Consider the following 25000-nt stretch of genomic DNA (forward strand, 5'->3'; position numbering starts at 1 on the left):
TGACAACCGACCAACAGTTACTATCACAACGCCTTCTTCAGGAGGTTGGTGTCTTCCATAATGCACACTGCATTATGTGTTTATTTACCCCAAGGTTCCAGAAAGAACACTTAAGCCTTATAAATGCAATAACAATTTCCAAAACACTGGATACAAAACTTGAGCAGTTCAATATGGAGAGATTCTTCCCATTACTTCCATTAAAAGTGTAGATATTCAAGCGCAGGTAGTTTTCTAAAGAATGTTTCAAACAACAACTGAACAGAAACGCAAAACCTTTTTCCAACTTCCAAATGTTGCACAGCACCTTATCAAAAAATTTCTTTTGCAGATGGAGGTTATAAGGTGGTCTGCTACTTTACAAACTGGGCTTGGTACAGAAATGGTGAGGGCAAGTACACTCCCTCAGAGATTGACGCCTCCCTCTGCACACACATTGTATACGGCTTTGCTGTCCTAGATCCAAGTAATCTTGTCATCAAACCCCATGACACATGGGCCGATTATGATAACAGTGAGTATTTATTTTCCAAATTATAAATGCAATTTAATCTCAATCAGATTCACGAGCTGATAGAAGATTTTCATATCATTTTCCTTTGTCACCCTAAAATAATAATACAGATATATTATTACTTACGCCACCATGAAATACAACAAAAGTACCAGAAATTACTGTAGCACCTTTATATGTATTATGACCTTCAATGTTACAGAGTTCTATGAGAGAGTAACAGCCTACAAGTCAGATGGAGTGAAAGTTCTGGTTGCCATTGGAGGATGGAATGACTCTGCAGGAAGCAAGTACAGTCGTCTTGTGTCTACACCAGAAAGCAGACGTAGGTTCATCGAGCATGTCATCACTTTCATTAAAGATAACAACTTTGACGGTCTCGACCTTGACTGGGAGTACCCCGTCTGCTGGCAGGTAAAGTCATTTTGACTCTTAAAAAGAACTGTTTAATCCAGTAAGCAAAATCTTAGTGCATGGAATATTCCTAAAAAGTTACAATCAATTTCCTTTAACTGTCGCTGCTTTGTTTAAAGCCTGTCATCAGTGCATCATGCACTTTCAAATATCAATTATCTTTTTCTCTTTTTATCAGGTGAACTGCCAGAAGGGCCCAGCATCAGACAAAGCCAACTTCGCAGATTTTGTAAAGGAACTGAACGAAGCCTTCAGACCGCATAACTTGCTCCTCTCAGCAGCTGTCTCACCAAGCAACAAAGTTATTGACATGGGTAGGTCTTTGTATAAAAAATAAGGAAAAAATCCAATAAACAATTTAATTAAAATTATCAATAAATTTACTCAATGAAATATACACTTACACCAAAATTTTTTCTTCGTGCAGGTTACGATGTCCCAGCACTGAACCAATACTTGGACTGGATTGCAGTCATGACCTATGATTATCATGGTCAGTGGGACAAGAAAACAGGGCACGTTGCTCCAATGTATGCCCACTCTCAAGATGATAATCTTGCATTCAACACTGTACGTATTAATTAATTAATTTTTTATAAGGAGAACACTGAAAAATAATGAAAAATTTTGTAACGTTAATAATAAAGTGCAACAGGCTTTACTCATCTATTTTTCACTCATAACAACAGAACTTCACCATCCACTACTGGATAGAAAATGGAGCTGATCCTAAGAAACTGATCCTGGGAATGCCAATGTATGGGCAATCTTTCACCCTAGCACAAGCTAGCGACAATGGCCTTAACCAAAAGACCTATGGAGGTGGTGAAGCTGGCCCCTATACTAGAGCAAGAGGATTCCTGGCCTATTACGAGGTAACTATGGGGACTGGTAGCATTTCCAATTAATCTCAACTGTTTTTGTAAAATCACTCAACTTTCCATAATAAGCTTTGTAATTTACTCTCTTAAGGAGACTCGTACACAATTTTCTTCTTTTACCCATGTAGCCTACTTCATGGGTAATTACTATGACGTTATCTTGATACTTCGTATTTAGATAACGTCATAGTAATTTTGTATCATTCAGGTTAACAGTAAACTAATGATTTTCAAGTAAATAAAGCAATATCTTTTTCTTTTATTAATCATTTTCCACATCACGCTTTCTTGTACATCTCTTGGGTAGATTTTCCTGGAACACCTTTTTCATTCTACATTTCCTGTTTTCATTAGAGTGGATTAGGTAGTACTACTCCTTCTCCATCCAAAAGAAGTTCATTCACCAGAAACGTTATAGTTAATTCATATATTATTTCACTCTCAATTCACACTGATTAAATCAAGTCAAGATTTGCCAGTCTAAGACCAATACAAATACCTTTCCACTACAAAAGTATGCCGTTTCATCTTCCCACAGATCTGTTACAAGATCAAGCATGAGGGATGGCAAGTTGTAAAAGACGTTGAGAAATCTATGGGTCCTTACGCATACAGAGGAGATCAGTGGGTTGGCTTTGACGATATTGATACCATCCGGTACAAGGTAAGTTATTTTATTGATGTGTCAGTTTATCGATATTTACGGGGTGATCTACTTATTTTCAAAAGCTTGCTACTTTACTTTGGTGGGATACGTCACTGAAGATACCTGAAGAACAGTTTAATAATATATGCAAGAACAGGGAAACGAGTTTTTAATATATGCCATTCTGCATTTTTAGTTAATTTGCTCAAGTAACTGGCACATTTTTTCAATGAGCTGGTAAAATTTACTTATGAAAGGATAGCATTATTTCTTTGTTATCTGTTTAAAACCTACTTAAATCTTACAAGTTACTCATATTCAAGGCCAGATGTTACGCAGTAGCATCACTGCAAATTCTACTGATGCTTAGCAATCGCCAAATTATTCTGATCTACATACAGACTGTTCCAGACTCAACCCATCTGAGTTCGAAATGCAAGCTGCCTTTTTTGTTCCCACAGCGAATAAACATTTTCAAATGAACACTGTCACCTTTTCTGACAGACTAAATGGCTTCAAAACATGGGTCTTGGAGGAGCGATGATATGGGCCTTGGATCTTGATGACTTCCGAAACAGATGTGACTGCGAACACCATCCACTCCTTAAAACTATCAACAGAGAACTCCGAAACAACCAGGGACCTGACCCAGGGTGCCCCCCACTAGGAGGTAATAAAGATCTCGAACGTTATCTAATGAAGCTTTGACCACAAAATCTCCTTAAATAGTGGCACGAGTCTTCACTAAAATGTAATAAAAAAAATACTATTTTCCTTTACCATTAATTAGAAAGTGACCTTAGTAAAATGCTTCTGCAGGCATATTAAATATACGAGAATAAATTTCCATACTTTCTGAACATATCGTTTTACCAAAGCATATGATAAAATGTCAGGAGGGCGGAAACAATTACTAAGTATATCGTATCTTTGCTATGCCTTATGAATATGTACAGTATCAGGTCTGCAATCTTAATAATATTTTAGAGATTTCTTGCTAAAAGGAATGAGGCAAAAGAGCTTCAACTGACAAAGAGTACCTCAACAAACGCTGACCTTCCACTGTCATTATCAAACATATGCCTAATTTTCCTACCAACTCATAATATAGCTGTTGCATTTTACCAGGTACAAGAACAGCAAGTCCTGGAAGCCCTCAAAAAGTCCCTTCAATTTCGGCTACAAAAGAAGTCGCCCCACTATATCCAGCGACGAGCACACCGGTTCAAAAACAAGCCTGCGAATTGGGATCCCGAGAACCCCATGAATCAGACTGCAGGAAATTCTACGAGTGTGTCCACGGCGAGAAACAAGAGCGCCAGTGCTTCCCTGGACTCCACTGGAACGCAAAGGTGTGTGTGTGTGTGTGTGTGTGTGTGTGTGTGCGTGTGTGAGAGAGAGATTTTTTGTGAGTACAGTAATCATTTATATGAATTTAATCAAAATATCAAAATATTAATTTCTGGAATTTTGAAATCACTAGGCGTCTTGAAAAAAATTAAATATATATATATATATATATATATATATATATATATATATATATATATATATATATATATATATATATATATATATATATATATATATATATATATATATATATATATATATATATATATATATATATATATATATATATAATTGAAACAGACAGTACTGACTTCACTGGCAAAAATCTCCCACAACAGGAAAATCGCTGCGACTGGCCGAATACAGCTGGGTGTAGTAGTGAAGCCTCTGTTCCGTCTGTAACTCCAACTGTGACACCGCCACCGTCATCGCCTCCCCCACAACCTACCACAAGACCACCAACAACAGCAGCAACATTACCTCCTGTAAACCTACCAGGTCCTGGAACAGGCTCTGGTGAACCTTTGCCCGACACTGGTTATAAGGTGAGTTAGGAATATTCTACTTCTTTTCTCCACTTGGATGCACAAACAACCACACTCACACTTAGTCCCTATCACAGTATAAATATTTTCATAATTGCCATACTACTAAGTGTCTCAACCAGCCTGGAAATAACAGATTGAAAAACAAGATAAAAATATGACATGCGAAATTAATGTATCTTTTACATGAATGAAAACCACATCCAAGAATTTACAATGTATTTTTTATTTCTATTTATCTAAATCCTAAACCAGCTTTAAACTGATAAACACATTACAATCACAAAATTAAAATGGAATGAGTATATAACACCAGGAGAATAACGAACTAATCTGCAGTTTGCAAAGGACTACTAATGGTAATTTACTGAATTACAAGGAGCATGTATGAAACAATATCTCTCTAGGTCATCAACTTTCCAACAGGTTGTGTGCTACTTCACAAACTGGGCCTGGTACCGCCAAGGCATTGGCAAATACAAGCCAGAGGACATCGACCCAGATCTCTGCACCCACATTGTTTATGGATTTGCAGTCCTGGACGGATCGAGGCTCGTCATTAAACCTCACGACACATGGGCGGACTATGATAATGGTTAGAAAAATATAAAAATTATGTAGCCTAACCATTCCTTCTCCACTTCAACTTAACCCCCATTGTTTGACAATTATAAAACCCTGATTTAATTAATTTTTTTATCACAAAACCACACATCTATTCTATATAAACATGGAAAAATACTTTTCTAATGAAAGCGTTGGCAGAGCTGTTGATGACAAACTTTGACTAAACCACCTGAAAAAAAGCATTTTTACTTTAAATGCTAGTGCTATAAACTATTGTATTCCATTGCTTAAATGGCCAACTGTATGTAAGTTTCCAAAAGTTTATATAAAACTTTGTACGTATATCTCGTATGTAGTCTGCTGCTCTTATTAATAGGATACAAAAATTTCAAGGATAGAAATTATGCACTGTGATTTAAACATTTAAACCTTGATATGCTAAGCCAAAAATAAGGCAGACTAAGAACTGTCACTAAACATGAACTGATCCTACTCCATGTCTCTTGCACAGAATTCTACAGAAAAGTGACAGACATGAAAGCTCGTGGAGTCAAGGTCTTAATTGCAATAGGCGGATGGAATGACTCAGCTGGCGACAAGTACAGCCGACTCGTCAACAACCCAAGTGCTCGTGCCACATTCAACGAACATGTCATTGACTTCATCTTGAAGAATAACTTTGATGGTCTCGACCTTGATTGGGAATACCCTGTTTGCTGGCAGGTAAGGCCCACACGTATATATCAGAACAACCTATCCTACGAATTAACCTATGACGTAAATGCAAGCTTTGCAAATCTAGACTAACTAGATACGTTATACTATTTAAGAGACATTTTCATATATCTACAACATTACTAATGCAGATGCATAGTATTCTCCAATAACTAAAACCAAACTAACGACGCCTTTACACATTAACAGGTGGCCTGCGATAAAGGAAATCCAAATGACAAGCAAGCCTTTGCAGACTGGGTAAGAGAGCTGCACACAGCATTCCAACCTCATGGTCTCCTGCTGTCAGCTGCTGTCTCTCCTAGCAACAAGGTTATTGATGCAGGTAAGGTCGTTTTTTTTTTTAATGTAAAGATCAAAACAGTCTTTACGGCCAAAATCCACCTTCGTCCCCAGAAGAAAAGCGTTTCAGTAGACTTCTTTTCTTGTGCTGACAAATTCACCTATTAAAGCAAGACATGTCAAATGATTCAAGAAATTCAGAAAGCAGGAAATCCCATATTCTGGAAATGAGTGGTATGAAGGATTCATAAGCCTTATTGACCCTTGAATTCGCAACTTCCATGCAGTACTGCGGGCTAGCAGAACCTAACGTGTGCAAGGCCTAAAGATATCCAGACAACAGTTTCAATTATTAAAGTCATGCCATGTTACTTCCAGTGCACTAGATAAAAATTACTTTCTTCTTGTACCTACTAGGCTGCTGATGGAGAATCCAAATTAATCTTGTTGACATACGGATTGCAAATATAATCAAGGCACATTTCACAAAATAATATTAAAAACACCCGACCCCTCCAAAACGATTTACAAAAAACATAATTTTTTTCTCCTCTTTTGGCATCCAAGATCCCCCATAAAACAAAGAAAAAGGCATACAGTACGTGGCGAATAAGTTGTATAAATACAGGTATATAAACATGTAAATCATGAGGGGGGGGGTTAATTTCCAGACGCTATAATAAAACGCAAAATAGAACTAAATATTCTTGCAAATGCTCAGATGAAATATGTCGATCAGAGGAGAGTAATTTAGCTACTGTATATGGAGATCTACACTGAGAAACAATAATTCAACTCGGGCTCAGGTGCCCCGATATAGAAGGAAAGCGAGATAATTCCTGAGACGTCTTTGTAGATCATAAAGCTTCAAAATTGGTATGAAATAACATCATAACAAAGACTGAAGATTACTGTATATTTGCACATCTGACAGGTTACGACGTCCCAACCGTTAACCGTTACTTGGACTGGATCGCCGTCATGACCTATGATTACCATGGACACTGGGACAAACAGACAGGTCACGTTGCTCCTATGTATCATCATCCCGGCCATGAAAATCCTGCATTCAATGCCGTAAGTTTCATTCCAAACTTAACCATATAATTCACAGTGAAAAAAATACTACTGTATTGTAATAAAATTTCCTGAGCACGTACTTTCTATTGCTATAGTTGATGTTAATAGTTAGTTTTTTCTCTTAGCATATAAGTTTTGGATATTTTCAAGCATTACATGTTGGTATTATAATAACTTTATTTATTTTGCTCATCCATTTACTTTCTAAAATTATATCTTCCAACTAAATACCTCAACATGTTCATATAACTCGACGATTGGAACTCCTGAATGAGGAATCTTAGGACAAACACCTAAAATAATGTTAATCAGCCCACACCTATTATTAATACCTCTATTAATCCAATCCCAGAACTTCACTATCCACTACTGGTTAGAGAAGGGAGCAGACCGTAAGAAGCTCATTATGGGAATGCCAATGTATGGTCAAGCATTTGGCTTAGGCTGGAAGTCCAATGGCACAGGACTTGGCCAGCACGCTCCTCAAAAGGGCCAAGCTGGGCAATACACAAGAGCTGCTGGTTTCTTAGCTTATTATGAGGTAAGATAAACTGACTTTCGAACAGATGAAGTTATAGTCCAACAGGTTCATTTCAAGGTATTGCAATATAATTGTTTCCCCCACAGATTTTATTTTGAACAAAACAAAATAGTAATCTGATATATACAGTTTTTTCTTATTAAATGTTAGTCTTACTATAATCTCCTGCAGCTAACATACTTTTTAATGTACTTCAACTTCATAGACAGTGCCGCATAGTAAAGTACTTCAAGCTCAAAGACAGTACTGCCTAATAAAACTAAAAACACCCTGGTAATGAAGCCGAAGTACATTTCAATAAATAAATCAGTCTTGCTAAGAGATTTTCCCAAATTTTCAACAGATCTGTGACAAAGTGCTCAATGGAGGATACACAGTTGTTAAAGACCCAGAAGGAAGGATGGGACCATATGCCCACCTAGGAAAACAATGGTTTGGTTATGATGACATTGCTATGATAAGATATAAGGTAAGTCATGGGTACTGCATTATAATAAATTTCAATTTAACAATGTCTCTCAGTGCCACTAAAGTTAAACCTATCACAGCTAAGAACTTATCATAATCAGTGGCTTCATACATGTCGACCTCTACAAAAATATATCATTAATAATTATTTCTTCCTTTCAGTCTGAATACGTTAAAAAAATGGGTCTCGGAGGTGCTATGATTTGGGCCCTAGATCTGGACGACTTTAGGAATCGGTGTGGATGTGAGAACCATCCACTTTTGAGGACGATCAACAGAAGCCTGAGAAACTACCCTGTTCCTGACCCTAACTGTAACATCTAACTGATAGTGACCACAGGAGGATATTGGGGGTTTTAGAGCACAATTCCTTTTTTGAAAGCTTCAGCACTTCAGTAATTCTCAAGGGAATGTTTCTTGAATTCCTATGTCTTTCTCTAGTACTGCTTCCTGAAAATATTACGAGATTCTAAAATGCTTCTACTCTTAGTGACCTAGAAGTCCAACAGACTCGTGGAATTATAAAAAAAAAAATTAAAAGACTCAAAGTTTCTGAGATTCTTAAGGACCTCCAGATTAAAGCTAAATAAATATAAAATATAAGTATATATCTGCAATATCTTCAAAAGACCCTAAATATACAAAAAAAAAATCTAAGAGCTTCAAAGATAATATTCAGGGGTTTGGAACTCCTATAGGTTTCCACCAAATAAGTCTAGGGGTCCTACAGAATACCCTAATGAACATTAGTAGAATACTGTACGTTATTAAAAGAGGCTTGTGTGCACAACTCAGATAGCACATATAAAACTTACTTATCTTATAATTATTTATCTTATGTCAACCAGACTTCTACATGTATTGCATGCTATTTCTTACTGAAAATTCCGCATAGCCTGGCTCCCTATGATTACCCATCTTATTTTCATAAACATGGGTAAATTATTTTCTCTTACAAACATGGGTAAATTATTTTCTCTTACAAAGTTTTTTCCACATCAATTACTTATAAAGGCATTTAAATACACGTCCACCAATTCCCACAATTTATATAAGAAAGTCCTTAAGAAAAAATATTTACAGTCTTATGTAAAAAGGGGTGCATGTGAACTATGTTCAAAAAGCCCCTTAAACTTCCAAAGCTTCTGAAATCTTACCTCCTTTTTCTGGATGCCCTTATGCGCAATAAAATGCATATCCTTGTAGCTACATGGTACTGGAATTTAAAAGGGTGGACACAAAAATGAGATACAATGTCACTTGATTTCAAGTGGCTGCTGTAAACAGCAATTAATATGTGTACTTTCTATGTATTTATGCTGTATAGGTATTACAGTTCTTATATTTTTTGTATGTGTGCCAAACTTGTGTTAGCTACTCAGACATCAACTGACTACTTTAGTTCACCGGTACAGTTACTGTGGCATTATTTAACACATTATTTATCATTATTAAATTATTGTAAAAAAAAATATATCTGTATTTCATTCCTCCTACATTACCTACTCCATGTTGTATGATGGTTGACCAGTCTTACTCTGCTCATATAAATATGAAATAATCTAATCATTATAAGCAATAAAAAATTTGACCCTATCAGACTTCAGCCCCCTGCCAAATCAAGCCTGTCCAATACTCACTTCTTCGTACAGGTAACCTACATTCATGTGAAACAGTATTTTTCTTTGTTTGATCAATGTTGGTATTACCTAGCTGAAAGGAGACTGACTGTCTAGGATATAGGGTCTATTAAACACTGCGGGATAAAATATAACAAGTTTCCTGTACAGCGTACAATGCTGTATGAAACTCTCAACCATGACCGGGCAGGCTCAGTTACTCCCCAGATGCGGTCTAGTAAAGATGAGTTGGCGGCTGGCACTTCTATCGGTGCCAGACGGACGATCCATGGCTAACCTTAACCTTAAATAAATAAAATAAAAACTACTGAGGCTAGAGGGATGCAATTTGGTATGTTTGACGATTGGAGGGTGGGTGATCAACATAACAATTTGCAGCCCTCTAGCCTAAGTAGTTTTTAAGATCTGAGGGCGGACAGACAAAGTATATTAAAAACGTTAAAATTCACTACAGTTTCAAAACCCACTAGTCTCCTCTTCAGGTGATTACAAAAATAAACAAAAAGTGAAAGTTACAAATGTTAAGAAAGAAGAAATATAAATATAAAATATATAAAATAAAAATATAAAAATATACATTAACGAACTGCCACTATTAACAACAATTGTTAAATATTCAGCGACCTGACAATATTGTTAAGGTTGGCTGCTTGAATTACATAACAAGACAACAAACTGTCAAACTTATAGTTACCATCATTTAGGTTAAAATTAGGTAGTTCCCCAGTAAGGCCAGCCTCAACTATCTTCCTTTTCTGTATATTGTTTGTTTTCAATAACAATTTACTGTTTTGCCAACCAACACTATGTTTAGTTGATAAAGCATGGATAAAGCATTATTATTTTTTGTAAAATAAAACTATTGTGCCGGCATTGTCTGTCCGTCCACTCTCAGATCTTAAAAACTACTGAGGCTAAAGAGCAGCAAATTGGTACGTTTATCATCCACCCTCCAATCATCAAACAAACCAAATTGCAGCCCTCTAGCCTCAGTAGTTTTTATTTTATTTAAGGTTAAATTTAGCCATAATCGTGCATCTGGCAACGATATAGGACGGCTACCACCGGTCCGTGGTTAAAGATTCATGGGCCGCGGCTCATACAGCATTATACCGAGACCACCGAAAGATAGATCTATTATTGGTGGCCTTGATTTTACACTGTACAGAAAACTCGATTGCGCTGAAGAAACTTCGGCGCATTTCTTATTTGTTGCCATCCACTCTTCTTATTGCATATATCTATATTCCATCAATCGCTGGTCAACAGATCTTCCTGATTCCCCTGTTTTTACAATCTGCACAAGGAACATAGTGCAATCCCTTATTATTTTCATCCCCAGCCCTACTATAATTGTTGTTAAAACTTTTTTTCTGTTAAATACGGCTAACTGTACGCAGCACGACCATTTACCTTTCTTAAGTCAGACACCAATCCTTTATTACTTTTGCAATTGGCAAGATAACATCAGGTTTTCTATAGATTTCATCTTAAAGAGGTAAAATGATTTGCGTGCTTTGAGATCGCGCTGTCAACAAACCAACTAAGGAAACCCAATTTCTTAAAACACGAAGAAATGAAAATTACTTCTTCATCCAAAAAAACATGGGCTGCAAATTCGTTATGCGCATAAAAATAGGGAAGTTATAACTGACAATTTATTGCTTTTTTATAAGAAAAGTAATGTACATACATATTGGAGTGAGTTGGTTTTCTGAAGACCTTAAAAGTACCCGACCATAATGCCGTACAAGATGAATATCTAGATTGTTCCTATTATTTACCTTGTAACCTTCTTTTCAACTGTCTCTCATTTGTACCCAGAAGAAGCGCCAATACACACGTGGAAGCGTTGGTACTGAACTTCTGCCTGTCATTTTCCTGTGGTATTCTACTGTGATTTTTTAAGCATAATGGAAACCACGCGTAACTTCTATGCCTTTACTGTGAATTTTTCATGCCCCGTTCTACTCGTGACGTTTTTCTGCAATGCTCTCATAAAGCTCACAAGCTGAATCTTCGACTTAACTTTCTACGGAAGTGTAAGAGTGAGCAAGCGATGCCCAGGTCGATTTTATCCAGGAGAATTCTTTGTTTAGCAGCGCGCCTTTGACGAATTTCAACGCATCGTACTTCAAATACACATCGAAATCACAAAGGTGGAAATAGAAGATGCTTTTAGTACCCTCAGAAGCAGACGGTATGGCTTCAGAACTGTTCTTTTGGAGTGGAAGAATCGGATGCTGGATTATTACTACGGTAAACTGAGAAAGTGGTGCAGCCGTCTCGAAAGGAAGCTTCAATTCAAGGTGAAGAACCTTATTGCTGAAAGCGACTGGACTATTATAAACATGCCGATGTGGACTTTATGGGTAATTTATCAAACAAACCGGTGGATAGTTCTACGACAGCGTGCCTTGGGGTACGGATTAAGCTTTGGTGTTTCTGACATAAACTGAACTATGTCGATTTTTCAATATTTTTAGAAAAATTTAGTCATAATTTATGTCCTGAGGATACCAATATTTGTAAAGGTATTATGTAAGGTGCTATGGCCAAGACTTCTTTCCCAAATGTTTCCATAAGATGTCTCCTGACCTATAAAAACCTTGAAAAAAGACGAAACATTGCAAGTAACAAAGGCAGATAAGTCTAATGCAGTGGCATTCATGAATAAAAGTGACTGTGTAAATAAAATAATGGCATTATCAAATAATAATGGAACTTACAAAAAACTGAGGTCTGATCCTATACAGACAGTGAACTCTTATTTTAGTAAACAAATTAGATCCATTTTCAAGGGCTCTGACCATTTAATTAAACAGTTTACACCCCAGTGCTCCTCCCTGCCATATCTCAATGGTTTAGTCAAGAGACACAAAATCAATAATCCTATTAGACCAATCATTAGTTCAGTAGGCTCAGTTTCGAATAATTTATCTAAATGGCTTGTAAAAAAAATTATTACACCTTCGGTAGGAAACATTTCTAACGCGAATGTAAAAAAAACAATGTTGATTTTATAAACAAACTGAATAACTTGAATTTGAATTCTGACTTGAATATGGTTAGTTTGGATGTGTCTTTACTTACAAAAGCGCCTGTAGATGATTTACTTGAATTTTTAGAGGGGGAATTAAAAAGTTATGATATTCCTTTAACTGTAGAAAACCTCACTAATCTTATAAGGTTATGTATCAAAGATAGTAAATTTTGTTTTAATGGTGATTTTTTTCGTACAAAAGTTCGGCGGACTATGGTTAATCCCTTATCTCCTGTCCTTAGCAATATTTACAAGGAATTTTTTTAAACGTCTTAGCAAGATTTTTGCCCCAAAAAGTTATATGGTTTAGATATGTGATTGATATTTTCTGTATTTGGCCAGTTCACGAAAATCCCCAGGAATTTCTGATTAAGCTAAATAACTTAGTCCCTTCTATAAAATTTACCGTAGAGGAAGGAAGATATAGTAATCTGAATTTTCTTGATGTAACTATCCACAGACATGATAGAAATTAAACGTTTTCAGTCTTTCGAAAATCAACTAACACTGGCTCTTTTGTTCAGTATTATTCCAATCATCATCAAAATGTTAAATCTCTGTTTTTTCTGGGATGTTCTTAAGAGCTCTGCGCGTTTGTAGTCAGCAGTTCACTAATACCGAGATTAAAACTCTTTATGATATTGCCTTGAAACTTAAATACCAAAAGATTTTGTAGATGTAGCATGGAAAAGAGCCAGGAAAACATTTTATTTAGCTAATAACATACTTCAGTTTAGTAAGCATAATATTCTCAGATTGCCGTATACTGTAAGGTTTTTAAAAATTCCTAGAATTTTAAAGCTTTTCAACATAAATGATGTTTTCAGTAATTTTAATGTTAAGACTTTAGTAATAAAAAATTCTAAAGACATTTCTGGCTGCATATAGGCTATGACATTCCTTGTAAAAAGTGTGATAAAATATATTACGGACAAACTGGAAAATCACTTTCACAACGAATCAAACACCAATACTTTGTGGGAACTGGTCAAATATCGAATACTGTACATTATTCGTACATATGAGAGATTTAGATCATCCTATTAACTGGAATGAAACAAGATCCTTAGTCCGGAGTAACGACACAAAAAGGAATATCACAGAATCTTTTTTAATTATCAAATCAAATAATGGAAGTGTTCTAAATTTAAATCTTGGTTTGTTTAAACTTGATGCCTTCATAATTAAAAAAGTTGGTAACAATAAAAGCAACAAAATTAGTTATTCCGGCCAATGAAGAATTAGAGGAATTTTTTATGGTGACGTTTCATTTCTCACTCTTATGGTTAACTCAATAGGCTTTAGTGCCGTTGACTGGGTAACTAAAGTGTTTTATCCCGATTATCTTGTTTATTACCCTTTGAGCTGTTAATCAATCTGGTGGTCTGGTTAAACTTTTGTTTAGTAACTTCTGTTTAAACTTAATGCCTTTGTACTAAAAAAGTCGTTGATAAAACACGTAAAAAATTAGTACTCAATTTTATGTTATGTTTCTGGTTTTGAATGCATTACACATTCCATATCTCTATGTTAAACCATATGGTTCAGTTTGTGACCGCGTGATCCCGGATTATCCTTTTGTTTATTACCGTTTGACAATTAACCATCTGGTATTCTTGTTCTTTTGTTTACCTTATATAACCTTTTGCCAACTGTCTGTGTTTTATTTGTGCCCCGACGATGAGTGAATAAACAAGTAAAAGCGGGTACTGAACTTTTGCCTGTCCTTTTCCTGTAGTATTCGCTTATATACAGTATATGTATATATTGTATATATAATATTTTTCAATGTTTTCCTGTTACATAAAAACTTTGAGGATACAAATGTGATAGGATAGTCACCTTGTGTTTTTAAAATGTTCAGTTTTGCTGTATGTAAGTACGTAACACTCTTTGTATGTCATTTTACCATGCAGAAACCTGATCCCTCAAGACTTGGACAGCCGTTTTTGTTAACCGCTGTGCTACCGAGTCCCAGTTAACGAACTTCAGCACTGGGCACTGGTACTGCAGTCTAATCCAGTATAGCCTGGAATCGAGGTTCACTTAGTCGAGAGACGGTGCTTGAGAATTATCCTGTTCATTTCCTGCGACTTTCCTTCCTGAGTTTAAATCTCGACTTGTTTCGTCTGAGATCCGCAAGATTTTGGCGCCATCATTGGATCCTGAGGTTTGTCAGTTTTCTAGTTTGATATTGTCCATTTTTACTTTACATTGCCCCGTAAGCATTTCACTGTGTAATACTTCTGAATGTTTATGGTGGCCCTATCCCTAAAATATTAAAGTATGGCGTTATTCGAAAACGCCAGTGTATTATAACTGAAGTTATGACAATGGTTTTGATGATATTTAATCCATCAACTTATCCTCGTGTTAGTTGTCCAGGTTTATGAATTTGGATATACAAATTATTTAATGAGCTTTAATTCATTAAAAAAAACATTTAAAAATTAATATATACCATATTCACTTGAAAAATCGTTTGAACTTCATGTGGTCTATCATAATATTTATTTATGATACCTCAAAGAACAAAATAGTTTCGGTCTCGGGCGATTTGTGTGCAGCTCTGTTTCGTAGCATATAAACCTCTCCAGAAAAATTTTTCAAAACTTTATTTTCCATTAGATAAAAAAGTGAAATTACTTACCTTGACCTGAACTATATAACGATATATATATTTTTATTTGTTGTCTGGTGGTCTCCTGCAGTACGAATGATGGGATAATTCGTTAAACGTATTCAGTAGTCTGTCTATTTGTTTAGATTGAAGTGCATGGGTGATTTATTCATGTAGACTTACGTAGACCAAATTCTGGAGTGGCTAATGATGTTTCCAATTTGAGATTTACGGACACATCATATTACGTTCTTTGGCCGTGGCGTCCGGCTCCATCATATTTTATGAGTGTTGTATTATTATATTTTTTCTTGCGTATACCAGTCTTTCATCAAATTTGTTTTTTCAAATGCTTCCACAGATTTGGATTCAACAGTCTAATCTAGGAGTTGACTAAAGTTATCCACCATCCTGTTACAGAAAGCGTACTAACTAAAGTCCAACCTAGTTGTTTTCTGTATATTTTCTTACAGTGTGTCCTCTTGTGGTAATGTCCTCTTCTTTAAATGCTGAAAACCCCTCACATCCTTGCTCATCATATTTCCCACAAAGTATCTTTTGTGTTTCTGTCATATCGCCACTAGATCTGTTATAAACCGAAGTTGTAATTTTAGTTCTTTTAATCTTTCCTCTTATGTCAATCCTTTTAGGGATGGCACCAGATGTGTGGCTATCTGCTGAACGTTTTCAACAGATCCGATGTCATTTTCAAATCGTAGATTCCATACTTGATTTGCATATTCTGAATGTTGACGGACAAGGGCAGCGTATTAATTTCTTTAACACCCTGCCCCAGGTTAACGAAGGTCCTCCCATGATCATGCTACCTCTTGATTTTTTCTGTTTAGTGATCCCAAAAATTCAGCTTAACGTCTATTATCACACCGATGTCCTTTTCTCTGTTTGTTTCAGCCAATTCCTCATCCAGACAGTATAGTTTTCTACTTAGTTCCGATTCTCAAATATTTACATTTTTAGGGCAGGAAGTTAGCAGGCATTTTCCGGACTATGGTCATTGCATCCAGGTCTTTTTTTATTTTATTTTATTTTATTTATTTAGTTTGTAGCGTCAAACAGATGTATTACTGATTTTACGAAAAATCTTGGTGTCGGAGCATATGAACGTATTTCACTGTTATTTTCATTACTTCCGAAGGACGTTAATGAAAATAACGAACAGTAGTGGTCCCAAAACAGAACTCTTGGGGACTCCGCTTATTTCGGTTTTCAACCTGACACTTCCCCATTTACTGTGACTTCCTGTTTTCAGTTTGTTAGAATGCTGTTATCCCTCAGTAAATTTTTCTTCAGTACATAACTTATGACCTTGTTCGGCACAAAACTTGGTGAAGAATCTTGTCGTTTGCTTTCACGAAGTCACAGTAAGTGGCGTTCATTAAGCTATCATCCAAAATTTCTGTCAGTCTGTCAAGCATCTTTATTAAACCATCCAGAAATAAAACCAAATTGCTTTCTATTAAACATAGTATTTCTCTTCATATGCAGCATTATTTTTACTCACACACGGTTTTCCATCATCTTCATATGAAACGTCAGTCTTCTAGGTCATTATTGCCAGGTCACTTCTGTCCATTTTGTAAACATTGCTGTCAATGTAGTCTTTCAATCCTCTGGTAGCTGACGTTCATGAAATGAAAATCTAAATAATATCACAATGGATCCCAGCAAGTCATTCTTGAGTGACTTGATCATCCGGGAATGTACCTCGTTAGGACCTGGTCATCTTTTGAATCTTTTTTAGTATACCACTAATTTTCTTAATTTTAGCTCTTGTAATATCAAGACTGCATTTCTGGCCCTTCAAAAACATTGGTAGGTTGTGCAAGTTTTTGTTATAATGGTAAACTTAACTTTTTAACGTAATTACGTTGCTGAAATTGTTAGAGATTAATTCTTCGTCCTTTTTGGAGACCTGGAATACCATTAACTGCGGAAAAGATTTGCTGATGCAATACGGTCTTGGTAAAAGGGCAGTAAAAATATTTTGAAATTTGCTACTGATGTAGGACCAGAATAAAGTCAGAAATCGTTTTGACCGTTTTCATACGTGCTATCCTGGAATGTACAGTACAATGCCCATTGGTAATCTCTCCCGTGTTTTAACAGAACGTTTAACGTTAACTTGAATAAACAGTACAGTTTGAAGAACCCTGTAATGGATACCGGCATTTGCTTGTTACAAATGAATGCCCAAACACTCATGCTCTCGATAAGTCTAGCTGACATAGCTATAATTTTAACATATTAAATCGAATCCAAGATTACACCGTTCTCACAGTCAGTGTCCTTGAGTTTGGCGTTTAAACGATAATATTATAAAAAACAAAATCGACATATCTTTTGGTACTACGATGTTTCTTTTGGTCATTCATTTAAATAATAGCTCAAATTACGACAAGTAATGTCTACAGTAAAAGATGATTAGCACTTTCCTATGAAGTTTGCTATATATATAAACACTTTTTTTCGAAACATGAGGGTTTTCCGACCCTTCCAGCATGATAATGCGGGTAATCCCATGTTAAAAGTTATCATATGGGATCAGTATTCAATTAGCAAATCTTTGTATAGGATGCTAGATCACAATCAAAAGCACTGGCGAATCAATCTGTCATAATTATAAAATTAAACCAAAATCTAATATTTGGCATTACATTTATAAACTTCTATTTGCATAAGTGCTTTTAATGTTCATTTTCAATTTATCGTTTCGTTTTGAGGTTAGGCAAATCTTTTTCAATGATCTATGATTCATTTATCAATATTTCTATTATCTTTTCCATTAACTACAAACGTGGATAAAATTAGTTTAAGTTCTCTGCTGACGGGCTCGAAAATTTTTAGTAGACCTACATTTACTTGAGTTAGCCTACATATATTTTTATATATTTAAGTAAATGACCGTATGTTTTTTTGAGGATAGACTTGCTTTCTGGAGCGTGACATATCGATTCTTATACTGTCTAAGACCAAGAAAGGTTTATATCTTACGGCTCGCTTTCTGAGCTTAATGAAGGAACTCTAATCGCGAAAGTAAGCGGTTGTGTTGTAAAGACCGGAACAGATCGCTCCCTTCTACCAACAAAGGAGACCTTTCTTTCTTTTTAAGGATATATTCACAGGACATGTCAACAAGCAGAGTAGGAGAATGGGGTAGGCAGCTAAATCCACATCTTAAAAAAAAAAAAAAAAAAATTATTACCGCTTAGTGATAGGAGGACGGGCGTCATTTTCTCCGACAGCAACGGATGTACAGTATGTCAGGAGTGTCATTTACTTGTATGAATTTAGTATTGAATGTAGTTAATTCATAAAATTTTCATTGTGTTGGTGTGAACGAAACTATAGGCTAGTCTTGAAACGTTTAGCTTCACTGAAAATAATGAACTCTGTTACAAGCTCTGGGTGTTTATAATAAGTTTACAATGATGTAACTTAATGACTCATTTTAACAGTTTTTAGAATTAGTGATGATAATTTGATGCTTTGTCTTTGCGTAATTCTCACTTTCTGTAGTTCGTAGCCTGTTTATGAATTATAAACCAGCCGATCAAAACAGGCAAACATGAAAAAAAACTTTTCAGCCATACTTCAATGCTATTATTCACACAAAAAATAAAAACAAAAGAAGAAAAGGTGAGCAAGAGTGGCAGAGACAAAAGATAAAGTTACGTCTGGCATTTTTTATTCTCTCTCTCGCTCTCTCTCTCTCTCTCTCTCTCTCTCTTCTTATATATATATATATATATATATATATATATATATATATATATATATATATATATATATATATATATATAAATATAATGAATTCACATTCTCTTATGAAAGGATATTGGGTGCCATCTAACATACATGAGGGACAATTAATACAAATCACTTAGGAAATCCAATTCAGCATGCTAGGTCGTCTTAGCAATTTAAATGTTCAGGACTATGACAATAATGTTAAAAAGTGGCGTCGTTTTTTCATAGAAGGTTTGGATCGATTAGAATTTAGGATTATACGGCATCATAATGTATAATTATCATCACATGGAATGGTCCAAAGTTGAAAGCTTTGGGACCATCACTGCTGAAGATTAAAAGTTTACTTTTTTGTTCACCTGTATATTTATTTGTGTGACTCGACAGCTTGTTACATCTCGGATTGTAAACTTGCAGCCTTATATGGTCGTTTTTATGACATACTGAGCCATCTGCATCTATCTATCGCAACACAAATACACAAACACACACACATAAACACATTCGACGGGCATATGTACGGCAGAGGAGGTATCAACGTATACCTCTCTTGACAGCCCAGTGGTAAGAACACTGGCGTCACTGAAGTCGTTGGTTTTCGCTGTTCGGTGGATAGAACCCGCCAGAAGACGAACCACTTATCAATTATAAACCCCTTCTTCCTCTCCATGCTGCCTCTCTTCCATCTCCTAATACTTTATGTCTCCTCCTCTCCTGCTCCTTCCTCCTCCCTTTTCCTCCTCTCACTCATTATCCCTTCCTCCAATGCTCAGAGTTGTGAGCATTGCCATCTGAAGGATGAACATCTTACAGAGCCATATGAAAAGGACGCAAGACTAAAACTCCCAAGAAGACCAAACCTTGGAGGAATTTACAGGGATTTCTATAGACTGGACAACTATGGATTTCTTGAGGGCCTGTACCAACTGCCCAGTATTCAGCCATGTTTCCTTTGGGCTCCTGATGGAACTCCCCTAAACCGTTGAAGCCTAGAATGTGAGGAGAGGGTTAAGACATAGTGTAGGAAAAATCTAGCCATTGATCAAACTAAAAGGTTACCTCCCCACTGAAGAATACATACCTGTGACTCAAGTGCTCCAGTTGTCGATGTTTCTGACAATACTAGAAGTGTTGTAAAAGATTAACTGTGAACTTAAAGGCACCCATATGTCCTAACCGTCCTGAACCACATCGTGCGTAAATCAAACTATGTAATGTTAGACTAGCTCACATTATACACTAGACAGAATAAACATAATCATCAAGACCAATTTCTGGACTTGAATAAACCAGCTAGCAGCACAGTAAACACAGCAACTACTGCTGCAAAAAATAGCTCAGCACCCATTACAAACACCACCAGTAACCTGAGAATGGTAACCAGCATCTTTACATATGTTGTCGCCGCTCCCCCCTCCCGAAAAACACCTAGGACAGGGGAACACTTACCTGTCACCCCTCTACTGGCCTTTCTCTCTCTCTTTCCCACGAAAACTTGGCATCCTCCTATAGAGTCTCTCTCTCTCTCTCTCTCTCTCTCTCTCTCTCTCTCTCTCTCTCTCTCTCTCTCTCTCTCTCTGAAATCAAAATCAAAAAACTAGCTTACAAAAAAATAAAGTCTATTATACAAGTCTAACAACAAGTCATGTGAAATGAAATTATACACGCTAGATAATAAATCCCATTAAACCACACCCCAAAAGCAAAACTAAACATTTGCAAGAAAACATAATTTGTGGGGATTAATTCCCGTCTCCCACTAAGTCTCTTAAACATTCCATAATATCCAAGTCTATTTCCAAATAATTTTCTAATTCTATTTCGTCATCAGTTCCATTTTTAGGTAGCTATATGCCATGACTGACTATGGTTTTCACCCCCTTCTTCGAAACATCTGTAATGACACAAAATATTTCCCATGAAACTCAGAATTCATTCGGTTCATATCACACAGGAAACATATTGAGAGGACATAAAGATATCAACACCCGGAGTTAACATTAGAAATTACACTTGGAAAAGTTAGTATTTTTCTAAGTTCAACACTCACCCTTTCAGCAAGGAATCAGAGCCTGGAATTTCCAATGTCCGTCTACCACTGCTTCTCCCACAGCAATGAAATATATTTCCCAAAACTCTTAACACTTGCCCTACAAAACCCTTCACTAGGTACACGCGAGCGAACGAATGCCACCTCCAGGCATGCCCATAATCCGGATTTATAACGGGATAAAAGTTCTTTAAAGCTTCTATCCAAAACAGAGACGGAAAGATCTGCCTCGGAACGTGTCACTGACACCCGTTGTATTCCAAAGGTGACTTTACAAAAGGTGCTGAATTATCAAATTTCCAGGTCACATTCGTTTCCGTCCCACGTGTCGCTGTATCCGAGGGAACTTCGGATCAGGTGGCCAATGCTGAATTGTACTGAATGTGCTAATCACGTATTTGAGCAGTGCTGAAATCCGAAACGATCAAGCATTCACCCCTGCACTGTACGTCACGTTATCATGTTGATAGTACACATACTTTCTCAGCCTTGTTCTAACTCTATCCCTTTGTTTTCACCTTCCTATTATTCATTCTCTCTATCTTTAAGCCCTTTCTCCCCATACAGCTCTGTTTCTGTCATGAAATTTTAAAACATTTGAAGCCCCCTTATTTGACAAAAACTGAACAGACTGTCAGCCCTGAAAGTAACTAGTTAGAACTCAACAGCGACAAAGCAAGGGGGAGATTTTTTATTTATTTCACCAACATACTGCAAAAACACAATTTAGATTTATTTATTTATTTTTTTTTTTATTTATTTCGCCAGCTCTTAACGACCAAAACTAACAAACTTATTTAATTTTAAGTATTTACTTTAATTTGATTTTTCTTCATTTTTGCCAAAACTTCCTCACTTATTTACTTTATTTATAAATCTTATTAATTTTTATTTTTATTTATTTCTACTTTATTTCGCAATTATTATTTTTTTTTTATTTATTTATTTATTTTCTACTTATTGACCAAACTTATTTAAGCACTGTTATTTAACCATTTATTCAGAATTTGATTTAGGTCTATTTTTTTTTCTATCTCTATATTTTTCCCATTTATTTGGCCTTTTTTCATATAGCATTTTAAGATTTTTTATTTATAAATTTGACCATATTTTTTATTTTCAAATAGCAACTACGTTTTTATTTCCGCTTTGATAATCACTAATTGCTCTAGCAATTTATTTGCCTGTGTTCTTATTTATTATCAAACAGATTTTTAACAACAACAACAAGTGTTAAACCATCCCAGATAGATAAGATGAGCCCAAAGATATAATTTAACCAGCCACCAACCACTATTAATCCTGTTCTGAAGACATTTTAACAAGGTGGGGGACACATTTGACAATAAATGGAAGAATATACCAACAATTTTATTTTTTATTTTTATTTAGTTTACAGGATAAAAACAAAGTTACATGAACTATAAAAACATTTATTTATTTAGTGTCTACGGGTAATGCACTGTTATACTTTATACATTTACACGCACACACACACATTTATTTACACATTTATTTATATATATTTATTTATTTATTTATTTTTATTTATTTATTTTATATATTTTTTATATTTATTTATTTATTTTTAATTATTTATTTATTTATTTATATATTTATTTTAATTAAAAGACTTTAGAATTTTATTTAAAGGACTTGAAGACAGAAATTTATTTAAAACCTGTAACCCTTTTGATTTAAAAATTTATTTTTATTTACCGTTCTGTTTATTTTTTATTTGCTTTTATTTATTTATTAATGCATATTTATTTTATTTATTTATTTATTTTTATATATATTTATTTTATATATTTATTTTTTATTTATTTATTTATATATTATATTTTGTGATTTATTTTTTATTTATTTATTTATTTGTCAGTTTATAATTTGATTTTTGGGAAAGTTATTCGATGGCCCATCATTTTTTTATTTATTTAGCAGAAAATTTATTCCAGATAATTATTCTGGTTGATTTATTTATTTATTTTTATTTATTTAGTCCTTCCCATCCAGCATAACATATTTTAGAAGTCTTCTGAAAGGTTACAAAACTTAATGAAATTTATCCAAATTTTGCTAAAAGCCCATTATTACTCTAAAGAGCATTATTGATGCCCAAATTTAATAAAACTCAGGGCATCAATTTTTAACTTTTATTTAACGACCGACCAAATGCTCTCCGTTATGGGGCATTAATCCAATGCACATCGGCTATAAATTTATTATTTTGATTATTATAAAACCGTTTATATTTATTTTTACAGAATGTCTGGGCATCTTCCTTGAACGAAGTATACATAACGGAGAGGGTTTCATTTATTTTATTTATCGGCTCAGCCCCATTAAGACCGACAGTTTATCTCTTAGTTTATTTTAATATTGATTTATGAAACCGATCACGGATTTATTTTTTTTATTTAACTAGGAATTTGAATTTTATTTTAGTTGATTTATAAAGAGTAATAAATTTATTTAAATACTATTTATTTATTTTTTTTATTTATTTATTTATTTTATCGATTTAGACATTAATAAAGAAAAACAACGTGTGAGATTTTTATTTATTTATTAATAAAATTTGTTTATTTTTTTTATTTAGGTATCTATTTTTTATTCAAATTTATTTTTATGAAAATGCGTTTTATTTTATTTTTATTTATTTATTATAATATTTTTTACTTTTTATTTATTTAGGGTCATTTTTATTTATTTATCGGTTTTGAATTTATTTTTAAATTGCATTTATTTAAAGATGAAAGCCAAAACAGCTATTTTTATTTAGAGATCAGAGAGAACAGATAAAAATGAAAGGCGTATTTATTTTATTTATTTACAGATTTTTAAAAGATTATTTATTTTTATTTGCCCTGCAATTTATTAAAATGGAAACCCCATATTTATTGTTTTTTAATTAGGGGACAATTATCACACCGAGTTATATTTATTTATTTTTATTTATTTATTTATAATGAACAATGAATTTTATTTACAGGTTTATTTTTATCTATTTATTTTCTGTTTCCAGTCCATTGATTTTATTTATTATTAGATTTATTTCGATTATTTATTTTATTAAATTTTTTATTTATTTATTTTTAGTCATTTAATTTTTATTTTATTTATTTATTTTAAATTTTTGCAAATGATATTTATTTTTATTTTTTTTAGAGCTATTTTTTTTATTTAATCGTTTTAACGCGTATCCAGCGTTCTACGAGGGAAAGAATTTAACTTATTTTAAAAAGGTATAAGTGTAAACTATCGAAGATCATTTATTTTTTTTAATTTAATTTCACCAGAGGGAATTTATTTTTATTTATGTCGATTTTTTATTTCGTTATTTATTTTTATGATTTATTTATTTTTATTTATGAATTTTCGAGTCAGTAATTTTTATTTTTTTTATTTATTTATTTTTAGAGGAAAGACGAAATTTTATTTATTTGATTTATTTAAATTTATTTATTTATTTATTTTATTTATTTATTTATTTTTATTTATTTTTATTGCCTTTTTATTTATTTACGATAAAACATTTTTTTTATTTAATTTTTTATTTATTTATGTCTAGCAAATCTTAATTTATTTACAATATTTTATTTTTATTTCCGAACGAGAATTTGAAATTTATTTATTTATTTTTTTATTTATTTATTTTTATAAATTTAGAATTTTTGGTTATTTATTTATTTATATTATTTATTTATTCACATTTCTTTATTTATGACAAGCCTTTATTCAGGAGATATTTACAAGAAATTTATTTAAATGTATAAAATACATTTTATTTATTTTTATGAGAATTTATTTTTATCAATTTATGCTCTAATTTACACAAACCCGCCTTTAT

At 34.0% G+C, this 25000-nt stretch overlaps 1 protein-coding gene and 1 long non-coding RNA gene across 6 annotated transcripts in view; one reads left to right on the plus strand and one right to left on the minus strand.

The window, feature by feature from the left end:
• The window catches only part of Cht10 (Chitinase 10), a 113382-nt gene extending 103958 nt beyond the window's left edge, over window positions 1-9424 (plus strand). For all 4 annotated transcript variants that reach the window (XM_067104366.1, XM_067104369.1, XM_067104368.1 and 1 more), the window contains 17 exons: window positions 1-44; window positions 332-514; window positions 717-928; window positions 1107-1242; window positions 1356-1498; window positions 1618-1803; window positions 2348-2473; window positions 2960-3125; window positions 3584-3807; window positions 4147-4353; window positions 4780-4948; window positions 5432-5643; window positions 5845-5980; window positions 6872-7014; window positions 7370-7558; window positions 7902-8027; window positions 8189-9424. The exon at window positions 1-44 is cut by the window's left edge and continues 248 nt beyond it. In XM_067104366.1, the coding sequence (XP_066960467.1) occupies window positions 1-44; window positions 332-514; window positions 717-928; window positions 1107-1242; window positions 1356-1498; window positions 1618-1803; window positions 2348-2473; window positions 2960-3125; window positions 3584-3807; window positions 4147-4353; window positions 4780-4948; window positions 5432-5643; window positions 5845-5980; window positions 6872-7014; window positions 7370-7558; window positions 7902-8027; window positions 8189-8350 (2764 nt within the window). In that variant the 3' untranslated portion in view covers window positions 8351-9424. The remainder of the gene's footprint in view (window positions 45-331; window positions 515-716; window positions 929-1106; window positions 1243-1355; window positions 1499-1617; window positions 1804-2347; window positions 2474-2959; window positions 3126-3583; window positions 3808-4146; window positions 4354-4779; window positions 4949-5431; window positions 5644-5844; window positions 5981-6871; window positions 7015-7369; window positions 7559-7901; window positions 8028-8188) is intronic.
• Window positions 1-25000, minus strand: part of LOC136838800 (uncharacterized) — a 412093-nt gene that overhangs the window by 317095 nt on the left and 69998 nt on the right. The window lies entirely within an intron of this gene.

The sequence above is a fragment of the Macrobrachium rosenbergii genome, chromosome 5 (genome assembly GCF_040412425.1).
Source record: "Macrobrachium rosenbergii isolate ZJJX-2024 chromosome 5, ASM4041242v1, whole genome shotgun sequence".
Lineage (NCBI taxonomy): Eukaryota > Metazoa > Arthropoda > Malacostraca > Decapoda > Palaemonidae > Macrobrachium > Macrobrachium rosenbergii.